The sequence below is a fragment of the Azolla caroliniana genome, unplaced genomic scaffold (assembly GCF_043228905.1).
Source record: "Azolla caroliniana isolate FFs.n. ecotype wild unplaced genomic scaffold, voAzoCaro1.0.p SCAF_8, whole genome shotgun sequence".
Classification (NCBI taxonomy): Eukaryota; Viridiplantae; Streptophyta; class Polypodiopsida; order Salviniales; family Salviniaceae; genus Azolla; species Azolla caroliniana.
In genome coordinates, this window is record NW_028230443.1 from 9,030,785 (window position 1) to 9,051,908 (window position 21,124).

Sequence of the window (21,124 nt, forward strand, 5' to 3'; positions counted from 1 at the left end):
AAGCCAGCTAGAAATAGAGTATGCATGAGAATGCATGCAATAGAGAATGCATGGGAATGTGTGCAAGCTAGAACTGAGGATGCATGAAAGCTAGGAACTTCCAATGTTCAATCTACACTACATGAAGTTGAATTTAATACAAGGATGCATATTTAGCTCAATTGGTAGGGTTGCCCAATAGAGACCATGAGGTTTTAGGTTCAATCCTACCTTCCTCTATGGTATATGTCTATGACAGTAACTAAAGTACAAAGATTGTTGAAATTTTTTGGAATTTCATATCCCTTGTTGGAGTTTTAAGAGACTCAGACTATAGTGTGACCTCTTCAATGGTTTTTTTCCTCCAATCAATAGTTGGGTTATGTAGCTCAAACCATGGAAGAGCAAGAACTAGGGAGTTCTCTGGACTACTAATGATGTTGAACGAGATGACACTAGCCAAATTGCCTAGGACTACACGAATTGGTTCAGACTCTTCAATTATATCACCTAATGTTATGGGGCGTCCATCAATGACTCTGACATGCATTGGGTTTGGGAGCTTATGCAATTGAATATTATGCATTACAACAAACTCACGATTCATGAAACAAGAGTTGGATCCAAAGTCTAAGAGGGCAAAAGCTGGGACTCGATGGCACCTAGATGTGTTAAGCTCAACTTGTGTAGAGAAAACTCGACTAACTTGACCGGATGAAATGGAACCACAACTAGGGACGGACGCTCTATGCCTAGGGTTTTCATAAATATCTAAAATATTCTAGAACATTCTAGAATACTCCATAAGGACCTATAAATAGGTGCCTAATCATTTATTACAACTCATTCGGTTCAACACCAGTCTTCAGCCCCTTAGCCTAGTCTTTGTAACCTTTGTTCTCTTATAATATAAACTCTTTTCCATTTCTACTGTTCTCTCTCTCTCTCTCTCTCTCTCTCTCTCTCTCTCTCTCTTTACCTTCTATCATCATCTTTTTATCTTTCTCTCTCCTACTCTCAAGTCACGACAGTTTGAATCGAAAGAGTTGTAATGAATGAATAGACACCTATTTATAGGTCCTTATGGAGTATTCTAGAATGTTCTAAAATGTTTTAGATATTTAATATAATCATGGAATATTCTAGAATGTTCTAGAGTACTTTAAATATCTTGTAATAACTAATAATATAATTATTATGACCATACATAATATATGTTATTATAATGGTTAAAGGTCTAACACATAGACCAAGACCTTGGGGTTTGAATCCTTGTAAGCCAAAATGTATGTCTTCATGACACTTTTTAACTTCCTCTTTAACTTTTTTAATCTCTTCCTTTATATCCGCTATGGAAGATATTTCACCATCTTCCCAAGATACCTCGAGGTCATTAAGTTGTTTCTTAAGGTTGGTGTTTTCTACATTAAGTTTCTCTATTTCGTCCTTAAGTGTGTCTTTTTCCTCTCTATCTTTATTTCATGTGGGTTTCGACTTCTTTCGCCCATTTTTTCATATCATTCTCTATTTTTGCTAAACGATTAAACATATTTTAAAAGTTTTCTTTACTTATAGCCTCATTTTGTATCTCCTTATGTTCTTTAGTTTGTTTAGATGTCCTTTTGGTGTCAATAATAAAAAAAAGATAAAAGAAATGGGTGGGAGACTTAGCCGAGCCTGTGTGGATGTTGTATTCACATTGGCATTTCGTCGATTCGAACGTAGCACATGACAAGCACGCCGAAAGAACCCTCCAAAGAAGGAATGCACTCAAAGTGAAACGCACACACCTCAAAGGTCCACTAAGGATGGACTCTACAACGGCACAGACAAGAACTCAAACAACAGCTAACAACGACAACAAACAACGGCAGCAGCGAGACAAAGAGTTGTTGGGGCAAGAACAAGAGCAAGAGAGTAAAAGCAGGAAAGTAAAAGCAAAAGCAGAAAGCAGAAATAGAGAGACAGAAGAACATAAAAAAAAAGCACAAAAAGAACCACCCTAATTTGAGCATGAACAATCATCAAATAATCATGCCCATTTCACCTAATGACTACACTAATCATTTTGTACTTTCATGAATTAAAATGATATCCATTCAAAATTTACTCCACATTGAGGCACTAGGAAATTACCCACCTACCACCCATGTAATTCTAACATATCCAAAATTTTCAACATTTCATACACTTATCATCATATGTGTATATAATTTAGCCTCAAAACAAGGCTTTCTCTCACTAAACGCATTCCCAAACAAGGCTTTTTCTAATAAACATATTCCAAAACATGGCTTTCTCTCACAATGTGTAAGCAGCTTATGACATCTGAAAGAAATATACTTGTTCTTTTGTATATAACTGAATTACATCTTGAGATAGCGATAAAGAAAAGAATATCCGATAGTTAATACTTGAGAAAATTGATTGTGATGTATTAACGTCAATGAATGCCATACAAACATTATTTAATCAACAATACAAGTACACAACTTTCATCCAGAGACCACAGTTACGATTACTACATAACAAGGTCAAAATAAAGTTTCAAATCATGAAATACTTCACCTACAACAAACCTCTACTGGCCATATTTCACAAATCATAGAGTTTATCAATTTCTTCTTGTACCATTCAAGCATTCGTAAACTGAAGTTGATCAATTAAGACTTGAATATAAACCAAGACCACATTAAAATTGGTTAACCAAGACATCTAGCCAAGGTATCCATCTCTGCAATAGTGGGACTACATTAAAATAGGTTACCATGTGTTGAGTTACAAGCTCAACATTGACCGGATCGGTGCGTAAACTGGTGCGCAACAAGAGGCCGGATCGGTGCGTAAACCGGGAGGCCATTAAACAGATACTCTACGAGGGAATATATTTGGGAGTTGGTCTAGGAGCTCAATTATGAGCATTGAGGTACGTTTCAGTACTTTTGTCAATCCGTATGAACTTGTATAAAAGTGCTCCCTCAGCACATCCTATGTATAGAATTTTACACATTATTATGAATTTAGTTTTTCTATGTGCTCATTCCCTCTCTGTCTCTCCCGCATACATTGTGTCTTAAGCTCTCCATTAAACCTATTTTTTCTCTGTCGGTATTCTTTGTTTCGTATAGCTTCCGCACATTACATTGCACATGGTATTAGAGCACGAGGGTTGAGAACCTCTGTAGCCGACTTCAACTCGAAACAACAACAAAAAAAACCTAATCTCGGTGAAGAACGAAAAGAAAAATAATGGATAGAGGTATGGCTAGTTTGCTTCTAACTGAGAAGCTCGACAAAAGTAACTATGCATCTTGGTCATACAAGATGCACCAGTACCTGCTCGGACATGGATACTGGAGCTATGTCGATGGAGCGAATGATGCAGCACCCGAATTGACACACAAAGACTTCCCGGCCTGGGAACAGTCGGCGAGCAGAGTTCTCTACTGTTTCGCGTCCTGTGTGAGCAAATAGCTCTTGAGCTACATTCAGGATGTAAGAACGTCAAAGGATGCTTGGGGAAATCTGAAAAAGATTTTCTCCGCAAGCACCACAACCAGGAAGCTCCAACTCCGACAAGAGTTGAGCAATGAGCGTCAACGCGACATGACAGTGGCTAGCTACACCTCCAAGATAAAGGATATCTGCGATTCCCTCGCCTCCATCGATGTGAACGTTGAGGAGGGCGAAATGGTGCAGATCTACCTCAAAGGATTGGTGTCGAAGTTCGGAGCATTCCAAACTGCCATTTGTACAAGGGAGAATATGTCGTCGTTTTTCGACTTGCAATTGATGCTCCTTGTAGAGGAGAATCATGCAGGTGCGTCGACGAGTACGCACACCGACAACAAGATGTTGTACACGGAGGGAAATAGGCCCCGTGGTCGTGGCGGATGAGGCGAATCGGCACGCAATGGAGGCGGCCGATGGGAGCAAGGAAGAATGCATCGCGGTGATGCCGACAACAATTCTAAACCCTCTAGAAGCAGGGGGAGTCAAGAAGGCAAGGAGAACCCGCAAGGGAAACATGTCGCGGAATGTTGGCATTGTGGCAAGAAAGGCCACAAGGAGAGCGAGTGCTAGAAGAAGCGCGCAGATTCAGAGAAATCCGGATCGGGACGGATCGAACAAGGAAATCGGCAGCGGACACACTACGCCAAAGGATCCGAAAAAGTCAGAAAGGGGGCAGCCTTCGTGACAAGACACAAAGCGAACTCGATGAATAAGACCACCCCGAAATCAGACGAAGTGTGGTACGTTGAATCCGGAGCGTCAAACCATATGACGAACCATAAAGAGTGGTTCTCATATCTGAAAAAACCGAAACAACCGGGAGTAGTCACAACAAGAGACGACACTCTACATCTGATCGTACATGTCTATGAAGTTCCCCTCAGCCATGTCGGGCAAAAAGGGAAGCCAATGAACGTGTTACCCGTCCCGACAATTACGAAGAATCTGGTGTCGGTCGGACAAATCGTCGACCAAGGGATGCAAATCCGGTTCACGCATCTCGGGTGCTTCATCAAGGAAGAATGCCAAGTTATTGTGCAAGGGCGCAGAGATGGGAGGATGTTCATCCTCGATAGCAATGACGTAGCTATCGCCATGTTCGCAAAAGGACAAAAAGTCGAGTCGGATATCGACTTGTGGCATAAGTAGATAGGCCACGTCAACTACCAAAGGCTTCAAGACCTACAATCGAAACAAGTTGCGTTCGGATTGCCGAAATTCAGTGGTCGAAGGGCCCAAATTTGTGAAGCTTGCCAGCAAGGGAAGAACACCGACTTCCTTTCCCAAATGAGCATAATCGGAGCCGAAATAAGTTCAACTTGATACATTCAGATGTATGGGAACCGACACAGAATGTGAGTCTTGGCGGGAGTTGATATTTCGTCTCCCTCATCGACGACTACACCTAGCACACATGGATCTACCTCATCGAAAAGAAGAGTGAAGTCTTTGACTATTTCCGGAACCTCAAAAATCTTGTCGAAAGGGAAACATGGAGGAAGATCAAATGCCTGCGGTCAGATGGCAGAAAAGAGTACTTTTCCAACCAATTCAACAGTTATCTGCAACAAATGGGAATTCGGCACAAACTCAGTTGCAGGTATATGCCGGAGCAAAACGGTCGGTTGTGGAAGCAGCGCGGGCAATGCTGGAAGAAAAGAGCATGCCCAAGTTCTATTGGGCTGAAGCGGTCGAAACTGCGGTCTACATCCCAAATCGGATCGGAGAAAAAGTGTCAGCACATGAGTTGTATTTCGGAAGGAAGCCAAATCTACGACACTTGAGGGTTTTCGGTAGCATCGTGTATGTGCATGTGCCGATGGAGAAGTAGAGGAAGCTGGATGTGAAAGCCGAGAAGTGTATCTTGGTTGGCTATTCGGACGAACAGAAGGGTTATAAGTGTTACAACCCCCGAACCAAACAAGCTCGCGTAAGTCGCGATGTCATGTTCGATGTGTCTGCATCTTCGTACTTGCCTTCGACTTCAGACCTAAGCTCCAATCCGAGTTTTGAAGATGAGGTTAGTGAGGCTGAGATACCTCTTGATGAACGCGAAGTCGGAACTCTTGAAGAAAGTCCGATCTCATTTCGGCTAAGTGGACCGAATGAGCAACTGAATCGGCTTGACCAGTCAAATGAAGAGTTGTCGAGTAGTGGAGACTCAGCCGTGCATTTCCCGCGTAGGGAGCCGAAGAGACGGCTTACGCGCAAAAAAAGGGAAAGAAGAAGATGTCGGAGTACGACACGGATAGGGACGAGTTCGATCAACGCAAATCCGACTCCGAGAAGAGCGATGACGGGCCTTCAAGAGCGAAGCCCGCGTTAGCCAGAACAGCCTCAACATCGGCTAATGAGCAATTACGCCAATCTACCCGCCAGAAGAACCCTGTTGTGCGGTTCGGATACACCGAGTAAATGGCGCATCACTATGTGTACATGACACGCGTAGCAAAAGTGCGTGAGCCGAAGAGCTACGTAGAAGCGGCAACAGACACGAATTGGCGTGCCGCCATGGAGGAAGAGATGAACGCACTTGCGGAGAATGAAACCTGGGACCTAGTTGACGCACCCAAGGGTGTAAAGCCGATTGGATGCAGGTGGGTGTACAAGGTCAAGTACAACACCGACGACTCGGTCAACCGATACAAGGCCCAGTTAGTAGCAAAAGGCTACGCGCAGCAACATGGCATCGATTACGATGAGACTTTGCGCCGGTCCCGAAGATTACGATCGTCCGTGTTTTGTTTGTGGTAGTTGCGGCGAAGGGGTGACACTTACATCAGATGGATGTAAAGAACGCGTTCTTGTAAGGCCAGTTTGCGGAACAAGTGTACATGGTACAGCCCCCCAGATTTCACTCCGGAATGAACACTTCAGCAGTATGCCAGTAGAAGTCCCTTTACAGACTAAAGCAAGCCCCACATGCCTGGAACGCGAAGATCACACAATGATTGCGTCGGATGGGATCCGAACCCCCAAAGGCATACTGATCAGCCAACGGCATTACGTGTGCATTACGTGTTGAGTATGCTCTTCAAGTTCAGGATGGCGGACTGTAAGTCCGTCTCAACTCCTCTCGACAGAACCGTGAAGCTTCGCCTCGACTCCGAAAAGGTCTGTGACTGAAAAAGGTTCTGACAGATTGTCGGAAGCCTCATATACTTGACTATCACCCGACCGGACCTCAATTACCCGGTCGGCTTGATTAGTCTGTTCATGGCGCGGTCAACCGAGGAGCACCTTCAGTGCGCGCAATGCGTACTCAAGTAGGTCAGTGGCACTAAGGACCGGGGGCTACTATTTCGGACCGGTATTGTCACGCAGCTAGTCAGTTATACGGATGCCGACTGGGCCGCAAAACGTCGGCGATCGCCGATCCACATCTAGATTCGTGTTCTTCCTTGGGAGCGCCGCGATTGCTTGGAGTAGCAAGAAGCAATCGAGAGTTGCACTGTCGAGCACAGAGGCCGAGTATCTAGGAGCGGCTTTCGCAACGTGCGAAACCATATGGCTGAAGTGGCTACTTAAGGATCTGCAAGTGGAGGTGTCCAGTCCGACGATGATCTACTACGACAACCTCAATAGCATCCAACTTGCGAAGAACCCCATCTTCCATGCCCGGACTAAGCACATTGAGGTGCACTACCACTTTGTGTGTCCTCTTTGGTGAAGTCGAACTTCACTATGTTCTGACGGATCGGCAGAATGCCGACATCTTCACCAAGTCCCTTGGTCTAGACAAGTTATGGCAATTCTTGGGTGCGCTTGGTTTGCGGCGCCTCGACGTGCCGAACTTGAAGGGGAGAAAAGTCCCGCAAGACCACGGAAAGGAGCAGGAAAGGAGCAGAAGTGATAGTGACACCAAATCGGATGACGAATTCATTTTAGTGTCGGCTAAAGAAGCCGAAGGTGGATCCGTGGAAGAATCCGGAAGCGGACGAGAGGGCACCGGCCGAAAGAAAGAGCCGGAGCCAACCAAACATGGGGGAGATGAAGCCAACAAGGGCGAGAAGGCCAAAATTGAGGACGAATTGGAGACGGCCAATTCGGACAAATACGGAGACGAATCGGAGACAGCCGATTCGGCTCAGATGTTTGATTCGGAGACACCAAATCAACTGAAGGCCAAGCGGGAGAAAGGGCAGCAAAAGAGGCGCCAACACCATAACAACAAGGGAGCTGGAAAAGGCTGCGCGAGCAGACAAGCTGACCGTAAGGGTCGAGGCGCGTAGAATCGAACGGGTCGAGGAGCGCGAGTGAGGTGTAAAGTCAAGAGAAACCGGAGCGTAGGACCAGAAGAGCCTCAAGTTGAGCTTGAGAGGGAGTGTTGAGTTACAAGCTCAACATTGGCCGGATCAATGCATAAACCGTGTTTGAACTTTGTTCCTGCAGGATGCAAAACCTGATCGGTTTGATCAGGCAATGATTTTTCCATTAAAGAAGCGATTGCTTCCATGACTCGGTAAAAAACATTGCCCTAAAGATTTCTGCTTTTCATAAAAAAAATCCGATACTTAAATACTGTATCTGAAATGACCGGGAAAGTTGAGACGAAACGAGAAATTGCATATTTATTAGTGGAGTAAATGGCCAACTCGTCAGGCTCATGACCTGAAGACTACGGGTTCAAACCCTGGTCACCACGTTTGTATTGTGAATATGCGGTTACAAATGAACCAACTAAGGTTATTGGGATCGAACCTAGCACACTTCCGGATAATAATGCTTCAACCATTTAAGTTCGTAGATATCTAATACAAATAATCACCCAGGCAGGTTCAATCTCTTCATCAATCTATCCTATCAGCATCAGCCTAAATTGTGCGTAAACCAGTGCTCAACAAGAGGCCGGATCGGTGCGGAAACCGGGAGGCCGTTGAACAGATACTCTGTAAGGGAATATATTTGGGAGTTAGTTTAGGAACTCAGTTATGAGCATTGAAGTACATGTCAATACTTTTGTCAGTCCATATGGACTTGTATAAAAGTGCTCCCTGAGCACATCCTATGTACAAAGTTTTACACATTATTTTGAATTTAGTTTTTTCTGTGTGTTCATTCCCTCTCTGTCTCTCCCGCGTACATTGTGTCTTAAGCTCTCCATTAAACCTGTTTTTTCTCTGTCGGTATTCCGTGTTTCGTATAGCTTCCGCACATTATATTTCACACCATGGAAAGTACCAAAGTCATCCATCTATGCAACAATGGTGTTCATATGTTGAAAGCAAAAAAAAAATGCAAAAATGAGCTCCCTAACCAGCCAAAGTTCCATCTGTTATCATTTAAATATAAGTCTCTCCCAACATTACATAACGAAGTTTTAATGAGGTTAGCGACGAGAAACCTCAATATGCTACCATATCATATTACCCAAAGAATAAAACAGAGAAAAACCTTAAGATGTTGCATACCTTTTAATTATCTTCCAATTGTGTTTGTCAAACAAACTCCTACGTGAGCTTGGGAGAAACTGAAACTCTAATTACTCAACACACAGATAAGTTCACCCCATTTATTTATTTTTTCTACTTTTAGATTTCGGTTCTTTATTATATGTAGATCTATAAAAAAGTGGATGGCTCTTATCATCAAGGATTCCCAAAACGAGTCTAGCAGCATCCAACCACCAGATTCATGGGTGGAGCGCATTTAAGAATCTTATATCAAATAGAGACGAGAGGCACTTCACTTTCTCAACTTCTTCCATTGTGGTACATGCTTCTCTTGGTGTTGCCACCTTCCAATAATGCATGAAATTTTGAGGCAAACTTTGTCAAGAGAGCCTTAAAATCTATTTGAGTTCTTAAATTCCTAGTACTTGAACCAAGAAGTGTTGATGGGTGTGTAGGATATACACTTTGAAACAAGACATTCCCATGATCCAACATTGTGTCCCTTCTAAAGATATCAAAACATTTGAATTCAAGTATGCCATTTCTTACTTCAGATTTGTTCATAAATTGAGAGTGCCAATAGTAGTTTTGATTAGTTATGCGATGTTAGTATGTAAAATACCTTAGAATCATAAAAGTCCACTAGATTTAAATGGCCATGACAAACATTTCAGCCATGAACTATTATACCGATACCAAACAATGATTGAACAAACATCTACATATAGTTTTTTGAAATATCCCTTGGTGAATTTTAGAATTCCACTAATTTATTAAGTCACTCAAAAGCTACTTACACAAATGAACAAAGTAATGTTTTAACACCATTAAATGTAGTAACATTGTACTTCATGAACACAACAAAACACATCATTTTACCACAAAATAACAATGAACAATATGGTAACATCGTGCCTCACTAATCCCACAATGATAAGATAAGATAAGGTATGGTTTGATCTCGTTTCATAATGAACATAACTTATAATTCAGAATTAACACCGAGTCGGTTCATTTAATAACCTTACATCATGCTCAAAACAAAATCTATAGATCAATTGTGTTAAGAAAGCTGGAATTTGCACAATTTGAACACTCCATTCGGGAATCTAAGTCCGATCAAAGTAGTGGATGAATTTGCCTCGCAACAAAATCTATTGATAAGTTGTTTAAGAAAGGTGGAATTTGCACATTTTGAACACTTCATTCGGCAATCTAGGTGTGGCTATAGAGACTAGTGGTATGGCCTTGAGAAGAGTGAGGCCAAACCTTTCACTCATATCAACTTGATGTATGTTCTGAGGCAATGACCAATCAAAGTAGTGGATTAATATGCCTCGCAACAAAATCTATTGATAAGTTGTTTAAGAAAGGTGGAATTTGCACATTTTGAACACTTCATTCGACAATCTAGGTGTGGCTATAGAGACTAGTGGTATGGCCTTGGGAAGAGTGAGGCCAAACCTTTCACTCATATCAACTTGATGTATGTTCTGAGGCAATGACCAATCAAAGCAGTGGATCAATGTGCCTAGCAATAATTGACTAGTAAGGAGTCCGAGGTTCATTCCTGGACAAGCTCTCCTGCCAGCACCAAAGGGCAACAATTGAAAATGGTGACCTTTAACATCAATTGTGCTATTTAAGAACCGATGTGGTAAAAAATCAAATGGCTTTTCCCAAACACTTTCATCTCTACCAATGGCCCAAGCATTCACAATAGTCCTTGTCTTCTCTGGTATGTAGAAGCCACCAACTTCACATGCCTCTCTTGTTTCATACGGAACTAACAAAGGTGCTGGTGGGTGTAACCTCATGGTCTCCTTTATTATGGCTCTAAGAAACGGAAGACTCGGGATGTCAGATTCTTTCATTAATCGATCCTTCCCTATTATTGAATCTAGCTCTTCTTGTAATGCTCTTAAGTTGTGTCGGTTTCTCAATAACTCGGCCATTGCCCACTCCACTACAATAATCGATGTGTCACTTCCACCGGCAAATAGTTCCTACAAAAGCAACAATGTTTTATGAAGACAAGTTATCTTCCAATGACAAAAACAAGGTGTGCAAATCCGAGCTTGCGATGAATAGACAGCAAATGGATACTAGAAAGAATTACCCATATGATTGCCTTAATTTGATCATCTTTTAACATGGCTTGTTTGGCTCCTTGATTTTGTCCGAAGAACAGAAGAGTGTCAAGAATAGTGGTATTCTCACCGTCAAACATAATTGCATTCACCTGTTCTCGACGATTATCTATGAAGTGTTGTAATAGACTATCAACTTTTTGGGATGTATCCTTCACTCTTGTAACATAACCTTGTAGGTTAAGCCATTGGACATGAGGTATATAGTCTCCAATGTTGAACATGCCCCCAAGCGACAAGCTCTCTTCCATGAGCTCCTTCAAACTATGAACTTGAGTCTGTCCTAAGATGGGAGAAACATCAGGAAAGCTCTTCCCAAACATCATCTTGAAAATATTGTTGAATGACATGGAGAAAAGCTTGGTTCGGATCTCTTGGGGGGTTTCCCGATCGGCCCAAATTGAAGAAACTAGATGTGTCAACTCATTGACCCTAACGTCCTCGGAATCTTTCAATCGAGTCACACTGAGGAGCTTTGTCATGTAGAGTTCCTTTACCTAGAGGATTATCCAGCAACCATGATCCAAACCACCAAAACCGATCCATAAACCAATCAATTTGAATACATTAACTACTAGATACAATAAATTTAATCCATAATCTTATTTCCTTAATACAAAATCTTGAACTCCAGATCAAACAAATGTAATACAATACTAGCGCTAATTAATTATTAAATTATTATTGACCTTATCGCAAAATTAATCATTTCCTAATATTCTTTCAATTTAACCAAAATTTTCTAGGTAGCCAATTTTAAATCCCATAGCTAATTAATCTATCTCATTCATTTAATGAAGTGGAAAGAAACTTTTCCATGATATTCCATCAGCAATAAATTATTAATAAGTAATGGGCATGAGTAATGTGCCCCAACTATGAACACTTAGATTCATCATTTGGCTCACAATTATAACGTGAGTTTAACAAATCTCGAAAACACTAAGAAACAATTGGGTACCGATGGAACTTAAATGTACCAATCTCACAAAGAAAACATAGGTGACCAAACAATCAAAATACTACTGATTCGAACCTTCATATATAGCGAAAATCATGATCAAATGAACAAAACACGATCGAACCTTCATATATAGCAAAAAACAATCGAACCTTCGAAAATCTTCATGGAATGAACAAAAAACAATTGAATCTTCGCATATAGTGAAAATCATGATCGAATGAACAAAAAAATGATCCAACCTTCATATATAGCAAAAACCATGATAGAATGAACAAAATAACAATCAAACCTTAATATGTAAGCGAAAATCATGTTCAAATGAACAAAAAATAACAATGGACCGTCCGGTGAATACCTTGCGCCAATAGGGTCCATAGGCGGCAAACGCAAGGCCAGAGCCATGGTAGCTAAAGACATCGGTGGCAAAGGTGAGGGGGCAGGATGCAAACGCGAGGTCTCGAGATTGGAGGACCTCCTGAGCCATGGCAGGGGACGAGACCACGAGAACAGGAACCAAGCCGAATTGGAGAGACAAGAGAGGGCCATGGTGAAGGGCCAGCTCATGGAGCCATCGGTGAGGGGAGCTTCCGCCAGACAAGAGGAGGTGGTGGAGGTGACCGATGAGAGGGAGTGATCCCGGGGGCGAGGGCAAGGCCGGATGGCCGGTGGCCGACAACTTTTGTTTGGTCGAGGATCGAGGATCTATGGTGTCACCCTTAGCCTTTGATTTGTTGTTGGTAGCATTGAAGGATCCAAGTGCCCAAGCCAATGTGAGAATGATCATCATCATCAAGAAGAAGCCTACCCACAACAAAAAATCTGTTTCAGCATGGCCACCCATTCCAATCATGTATATGTAAAATGACCCACAATCCGTTGCTCCTGATATTCCTTTTCTATGAGCCACAAAAAAGAACCCCCCCAACAAAGTAATAATAATGACAACAAGGATCCCTAAAAATAGAAACCGACACATGTACCAATTCCTTATCCATTATTTGTTTATTTCCTTTATTCTTAAGAAAGAAACAGAGTCCATCAAAAATAAAACTCCTCATTTTTGTTGCCTTTCATGGAAAAGAAGTGTCGGCTTGGAAAGAAGAAAAGAATTCGTGTTACTTATTTCCACGCATTTACATTTACAAAGGAGAGCATCCTCATCATCAGAAGAAGAAGAAGAAGAAGAAGAAGAAGAAGAAGAATTCGTTTTGCAAAATAAATGTAAATAAATAAAAATTAATTAATTCACTAAATAAAGAACAATCACTCATTAATAGAATTTTTAGAAATATAAAAGGTCTTCAAAATCACACCAACATAAGAAAAAATTTAATTAAAGAATTTATGAACCATTATTTTCTAATTTCTAACTTCTTATGTACCACTTCTAATTTTAGGAGTTTGTGTGCACTATCATCTTCATCATCCATATCTTGAAGCTCATCAATAATATCATCATCTTCATCATCCATATCTTGAAGCTCATCAATACATCTTCATCGTCCATATCTTGAAGTTCATCAATAATATCGTCATGAACTTCATCATTTTGCCACGAATAGCTTGGTTTTGCATTCTCAAAAGCCTCTCCGCATCATCTTCTTTGTTGATCACATCTAATGCTACTTCAATAACACATAATGCCCTTTCCCTTATTCTTTTAATGAGACAATGATTTGTATGTATATAAACCAATTTCTCAACGTGAGCATGAATCAATCTATTTCTTCTTCTTTTATGTATCAATGAGAATGTGCTCCAATTTCTTTCACAAGAAGATGCACATGAATATTAAGAAAGCACATGAATTGCAAAGTCTTTTTGAGTTTGGTGTGCATGCTCCAAATGTTTCCTCTACTTAATTGCATTATGTAGTTGGATGGTTTGCCATAGGAACTCGAAATGTACTTTTTTCTTGAGTTCTATAAGCATAGAATTCATCCAATAAAACACCACATAGATGTCCAACACCATTAGTATAGCGCATAATTGTTTCCATCCAACTTGTATTGACCTTGTCATCAATATCTTGAATTTTTTCTCTCCAAATTGGATGCAAAATAAAGGCGGTTGCATGCGATAGTGAGTGTAGCATTGTCCATCTTTGCATACATATTCCTCTAATTTCATCAAGCATTATACAATCTACATCTTCATGTGCATTATTTTTTCTATCATACGTTGAGTACATTCATACATTAAACCCATGGTTGCACCGTCTCTATCCGCTAACCTAAGAACTTTTAAGATTGGCTTGATATCTTTACTATCTTCTTTATATTTACCCAAAAATAAGCATCATGTATAATTGAGACTATTTTTTCTTCTTGTTGTGTTTTCAATCCTTTCCATTGACACCATTGTGCACTAACAACCATTCTTCTCAATCCACCATTGCCTAGGCAAACCTAGTAGGAAACTTATGAAACATTGCCAAAGAAGATTGTTTTTGTGTTATAAACATGGTTATCTTTGTAGCTGATTTTAAAACATTGTGAACCCAAGCACATTTTTCAATATCCTCAAACAAAAAACCAAGGCAATGGCATGTGCGTCTAGTAAAAAAAGATCATGGGCCACTCTCTCTCTCTATCATCCTCCTAACCACCACACAATTTGTTGCATCGTCCATACAAACTTGCACTGTCAACATTTGATGGGCTAATCCTAATAATAACATCCTTTAAAATCTTAAAGATATACTCTCCTAATTTACATTCTCCACTAGTGTCAACTAATTTCAGGAACACATTCCCATATGTAGAAGTAGCTAGGACATTAATTATAGGTTTATCTAACAACCGACAACAATTCGGTTTGAACCGAACCGTGAAACCGCAACTTAACGGCTTAATAGTTTAAATGGTTCGTTTAGGTTTAAGTTTTATTTACAGTTCGGTTCGGTTCGGTTTGGGGGTGAACGGTTCGGTTCGGTTTCAACAATTAGAAACCGTCGTTTAAACTTATTAATGGTTTTTGTTTAAATGGTTCTGTTTAAACGGTTTCGGTTCAAATGGTTTCGTGATTCTATTCGGTTCGGTTCAAGTTTCAAAACTTTTAAACGGTTCGATTTGGACACTCTCAAACCAAACCGAACTTAACTAAACCATTGTCGATTGTTAGATCTATCCTTGGTATCTGACCAACCATCACTGACAATACTACATCCAACAATGGTCCATTTTTCTCTAATTTGCATAATCTCATTTTCAACATGTTTCACATCTTCATCAAATGCCTTTTAGGTAATTTCTTAGGAGACGGTGGCTTATAAGAAGGCCCAACAGTGCTACTGCCTTTTTCATGTCATGAAAATATGCACTTCCCACTTTTACATTCAGTACATCCTCTACAAAAAAACCTCTTGATAGCTTCATCTGCATTTTTATTAAGTTGCGCATTAAGGGTTCAACATTGTCTACTTTCATCATTTTACTTGTTGACTCCACATTCACATCAACATTTGCACAACTAATATCAAATACCATTTCTTGTACTTCGGCTTTTATGGTAGCATCAATTCGACGACATTTGTCAACACCTAAACCTTTCAAACCCAATAGGTGAGCTCTAATTCAAAAGGGGCCACCAACAAATATATGGTGGCCATGTTTACATTGAATGATAGCCATACCCTTATCAAGTTTTCTCACAACAGTTACATGATTCCATTCAAATCCCTTTTGCTTCACCATTTTATTAAATTAACCTCATGCAAATATTAGAACTAGAATAGCAAAACTTGAAATTATACCCATACAGAGGTCTCAGCCTCAAGTTTCAACATTGAGGTTATTCAACTCCTTTTCTTCAATTGACATGAGTGTTTCCTCCTCCAAAGCTTTTTGAGGTCTCTTTTCTTTTGACTTTCGATCTATTTCTGCATTTTTTCTTTCCTCCAATGTTGTTTCATAACATGCATGTAGTCTCGTTCGGAGCTATGGCATATACAAAGATGGAAATATATGTATTCATAGACATACTAACAAGAAAAATAATAATATCTAGCTCACATATATCTATTAGATCATCTAGAGCCCAATGTAGACTTAAACGTTAGTCCGTATATGGTAGCTTGTTGGATTAAAGCCTTACCCTAATCATGTGTATGTGAAATTTGAATAATGAATCCACTCACATAAATATGCAAAGATACCATTTGGAGACCAATTGTAAAGAAGCTTTAACATCAATCCTAATATGGAAGCTTTGTTGCAATAGCCTTCTCCTTCTCTAGTTTCTTTTGATCAAGTCGAAATAGTCGACTGAAATATGGTCGAAATTAGGGTTTTGATTGAAATTAGGAATTTCAGCCAAAACCCTAATTTGTAGGCCTAGAACAAGATGCAAGGGAGGCGAGGATGTCAATGTCACTCACAAGATGGAGAGGGTGGGCTTCTTCATTGTTCCTTCGCTCACAAGGTAAGTTTAAAAGAATAAAATAAATACTTTTACATCTATTTATATTCGTATTCAAACGAATTTGTGGAGCAGCCCTACTAATGCAAATATGTGAAACTATGGTAGCTAGTGTACCGGTATCGAGCTTTGCATGTTCACCACATTTCTAGTCACGTGGCACAATTTTTCTTATTAGAGGTACACTTCAATGAGTACTATACACAATCTTATTGACTTATCAAAGTTGATCCTTGTTTATTTACAATTTACAAGTCATCAAAAACTGCTTTTCGTAACTATAACATTCTCACCGAATTGTAGACTGGTAAATCTTACAAGAATATACTGGCATAATACTTCTATAACAAGACCATCTCAAAACAAAGGCAATGAATGGTACAAAGTAGAATGGATGGAGCATCTCAAACATAAAGGCAACAAATGGTACAAAGTAGAATGGATGGAGCATCTCAAACACAATGGCAACATTGGCAACAAATACAAAATTGAATTAAGCAATAACTAATCTGGAGCCAAATACCGAAGCAATGAATCAGTGCTAATTTCATTAGATACATGAACAGGCCTCAAATGAGTGTTTCTGAGAGCATTCCCTTGATGCAAGCCAATGCTCCCACTATGGAAACTAAAAACAATTTCAGAATAAATTAGATCGATGATGTGAAACAATCAATTGGCGCATTTATTTCAAGATCCCATGCATCTTAGGATCCCATCCTTTTCAACACTATCTGAGAAAATGGGGATCAATAAACACTCCCATAGTGGATGAGGTTATACAGGTTTTAAGACTATAAACTTCCACTTATTACAAACTCTACAAAATCCAGAGGACGAGGTGATATGATATCCTTTTTTTTCCAGCAACTAATGTTTTTCATTGAAACCAATGCCTGAAGTGTCTCCAGATTTCGAAACCAACTCAAACTTCCCAGCATATGGAGATGTCGCAGAGTCAACACGCCTTTGTAAATGTGAAACTGCACAATACCGCACTTGAAACACAGTCACTGCTCGGCAATATGAAACCGACACACCCACCCCTTCACCTGTCAGAAAACATGGCATACAAAGGAGATGAGACTCAAACAAGGGAAAACACCACTTGTATTTTCAAGAATTACCACTTTGTTGCTTTGTAGAGAAAATTCTAGTAAACCTTAAAAACCTAAGGACACTTTAGTCTAGTGACTCGAAAACAAACTAGAACTGCTCTATCACAAAATCCATCATGAAATCATTTAAAAGCTCTTGAAATTTTTTATTGGATATTACAAAGAAAAAATTACCATGTGTTACACATAATATGTTGTCGCTAGGGAACATATCAGCAATGGCCTCAAATGTGGAAACATATCTTGTATAGGCACCATCAAGCGTCTCTTGCCAATGTGGCAACTACATAAAATAACAGCATTGTATGTATTTATACCATTATCATTAATTAATCTGACTAAGAAAAGCAAAGGTTCTAACAAAGAACTTGTTGGACCAAGCATATGAAAGTAATTTTGAGGACATACTATGTATACATTTATTTATTTATTCATCATATACAAGTTCTAAGAACATCTAGGTAATTGCTTTCCCTTTACTAGTGAGTCTTTAGCCTACAAACCTCAGTCATTATTTTTTTTACGGAACTGTCCACAGTGCCAACGGGTAAAATTGCCTCTAAATCATTCATGTCCATGATCGACGGACCTCCTGGAGGCATATTTGGAATGCGTATTGCTACTGAGTTCAGAACTTCACACAAACCATATTCAAAAGATACCTATGAAAACCCAATAAAAGCATGTCAGATAAACAAACAATTATATTTAAATATACATACAATTTATTTATGTAGCCTACAATTTCTAGAATTAGCAATGTCTGCTATTGCCACTTTCTCTTTGTCTCCACTTGTTTTCTCACTTGTCTTCACATAAATCATGAGCCTATTTTGTATTGTGGCCACATGTCACCACTCTTGACACCTGTCAAATGAGCATGCATGTTGGTCTCGAGTTTATAACATTGTGCCCAAGACAACATGATAACTGTAGTATTTTTGAACCTGTTCTTATTTCTCTCGAGGAGCAACATTCTGGGGGATGATGTAGATCTATAGAACAACCACAAAAGTTCTGGAACATCCTTGGCCTGGATCACCCATCCAGTGACAGTGAAGTTGGTGTCAATGGGAATGTTTGCAGAAGTTCAAGAGGCAAGTGGAGTCATTGCTGGTGATGGTGGCAATGCAGCCACTTCTATATAGTGTGTACAAGTATTGGTTTGTTGTAAAAGACACAGACCCATCCCAGATGAGAAATTGTGTCTAAACTCTTGTACTTGGTTGACAAAACTACATTTGAAGGTTCAACAACATGTATTACTTTCCAAGAAGAGGAAACAGCTACCTAATTAGATTGAGGAATATTGGCACAGATCTCTCCTTTAGAAATCTGGGGTGTGATCGATCGCTTCAAATTTCATACCTCATTGCATTAGCTTCAAGTATGCAAGAAACATAATACATAAATTATGCTGTCGCAAATGTATTGGATTGCAACGATAGAGGATCATTACACTATTATGTATACCCACCTAATGAGCCAAAACACTTAAGAAAGAGACAATAGAAAATAATTGTGTTTCACACCCAAAAACATATAATGGAATTAAATAAACAGTTCCAAAATCGCCATTTGGAAATAAAATCCATCACCATGTGGAAGCAACAAGGAGAGGTGTTTTCTAGCAGATGAGTACATAAATGGCATGACATGCCAAAATCCTGAACTTTCTTGGGAAAGAACCGTGGGTAGCCTATGGACTAGAGCAATAAGACCATTACCTTCAAGACCACCACCCAGTAGGCTACAACAGTTTACACAGACCCAGGGTTACCTAGTATGATAAGAGACAATAACCAATATTTTTTAGAACTTCTGACAGATTGTATCCACCAGCGCACTATATCACTGGTGATAGTTCGGAAACATTGAGCGTATCTGAACTTATTATTTCTCTTTTCATATATGATGATTATTTTCCTGGGAGCTGTATTCTCACTGTAAGGCAATAGAACACTGAGGCGTAAGGATTCTGCAATGCCTTGCCCGTTTCGATAGTTCACAAACAGTTTCTATTGTTTGGGCCCCTACCTCCAGCAAAGATGTAATTGCCGGAACATTTAACTGGGTTTGTCCTTTTTTGGGATCATGAAATCCGACTTCCTTGATGGCAAGGATTCAGTAATGCCGAGATAAGAATTTCTATGACTTCTATGTAATAACTTTGATCACTTAATGATTTTAGTCTTTTGTCCCATGTAATGACTTTTATCACCCATTAATTGCCATGAGGCCATGCATACTTGTACATGATTTATCTCATCATTAACATAGTGTATTTTTCTCCTTTCCACCCACATGTGAAACATTATGATACCAATTACAGGAAGGAACATGTATTCTTGCATCATATACATGAGCAAAGAGTAACTTGGTAACCTCAAGGGGTTACACCTTAATTATCTATTTGTTTATCAACAATTCACAATATACTCACAAGTTGAAAAATCATGGACATATGAATTAAGAATTGTTCTCCAGGGAAAATCTCTTTCCCATATATATAAACATTCATATACACTGGAATGGAGGAGGGTAGGTGGTACCTTTACTCTCGATGGATCGATAGCAATATCGAGGGCAGAAGTTTCATGCGAGGTGTTATCGTCAAGGGCACAAAGGGCCGCAACGACCTCTGAGGCAGTTTGAGCACACCGAAGAAAAGGCGAGCAAAAGACCCGAGTAATATTCCATCCTTCATTTCTTAGCCTAATACCCACATCACGTGCCCGTCTCTTACCTTGATCAGTAAGGGGTGGGTCCCAAGGCCGCGGGGCCGAGTGAACCCAACTTCGATTTGCATCGTCCCATCGATCCCCATGTCTCATTACAAAGAGATGTTGAAGAGACTCGGTGTCGTCTCGAATTGCTTCATGAGGAGGAGCAGGGGCATCTTCTTGAGTTGTTTCCATGGTAATAAGTTTGGATTTCCGGTTTGTAGGGGGGTGGAAATTGAAGGTAATGCCCAAATCAATCAATCAATCAATCAATCAACCGATCGATCACAGTTACGAGCGGGACGATGAAAAGGAAAGAAGAACCTCTCTGCTGTGCAACTGTCTCAGGAAGGTTTGTCTCTGTTTCTCCGCTTTCTCTGCTGTGAGTGAATGGAAATTACACTGAATATAATAAACGGGATCTCTGGTGTGGAACTCTCGATTGAAAAGTCTCTCTCTCTCTCTCTCTCTCTCTCACGCACGTTCCACCATGCCCATCTCCTCTCCTCTTTAGTCTTCTCTTCTCTTTCTCTTTCTCTTTCTCTTCTCTTCTCTTTGTGAAGGGGGAGGGACCCCCCCAACGCCTCTAATAAGAGAGAAGCGCGTGTCCATGAACATATGTACATACTTGTATTAAAATAAATAAGAGGAAGGGGGGGGAGGAGGGTGGGGATCGGACGGTTGACGAATGGCTTAGTAATCCTCTGATATTTGCACCGTCAGATCACTCTCGTATATATATATATGCAAGAAAAGTATGTGCCCCTTCCTAACCCCACTCTGTTTTCTCACGTCTAACTCGGGGCTAAGGGCTCTATCCCTACCCTGCTGCTTCTGTCATTTCTAAGTCGGACCCTGTTCTGGC

General features: G+C 40.2%; 2 protein-coding genes across 2 annotated transcripts; both read right to left on the minus strand.

Annotated features, from left to right (window-relative positions):
- Positions 1 to 10,249: 10,249 nt before the first annotated feature.
- LOC147860976 (cytochrome P450 CYP736A12-like) lies at positions 10,250 to 13,471 on the minus strand. Its single transcript, XM_087323900.1, has 4 exons — positions 13,371 to 13,471; positions 12,355 to 12,895; positions 11,005 to 11,532; positions 10,250 to 10,891 (listed from the first exon to the last, which is right to left on the minus strand). Exons 1-4 carry the CDS (start codon positions 13,469 to 13,471, stop codon positions 10,250 to 10,252), a joined length of 1,812 nt encoding a protein of 603 aa, XP_087180026.1.
- A 3,472-nt stretch (positions 13,472 to 16,943) lies between these two features.
- On the minus strand, positions 16,944 to 20,609 carry LOC147860977 (uncharacterized). Its single transcript, XM_087323644.1, has 4 exons — positions 20,089 to 20,609; positions 18,040 to 18,198; positions 17,711 to 17,819; positions 16,944 to 17,470 (listed from the first exon to the last, which is right to left on the minus strand). The coding sequence occupies exons 1-4, from the start codon at positions 20,452 to 20,454 to the stop codon at positions 17,289 to 17,291; spliced, it is 816 nt and encodes a 271-aa protein (XP_087179770.1). The 5' UTR covers positions 20,455 to 20,609; the 3' UTR covers positions 16,944 to 17,288.
- Positions 20,610 to 21,124: the final 515 nt, after the last annotated feature.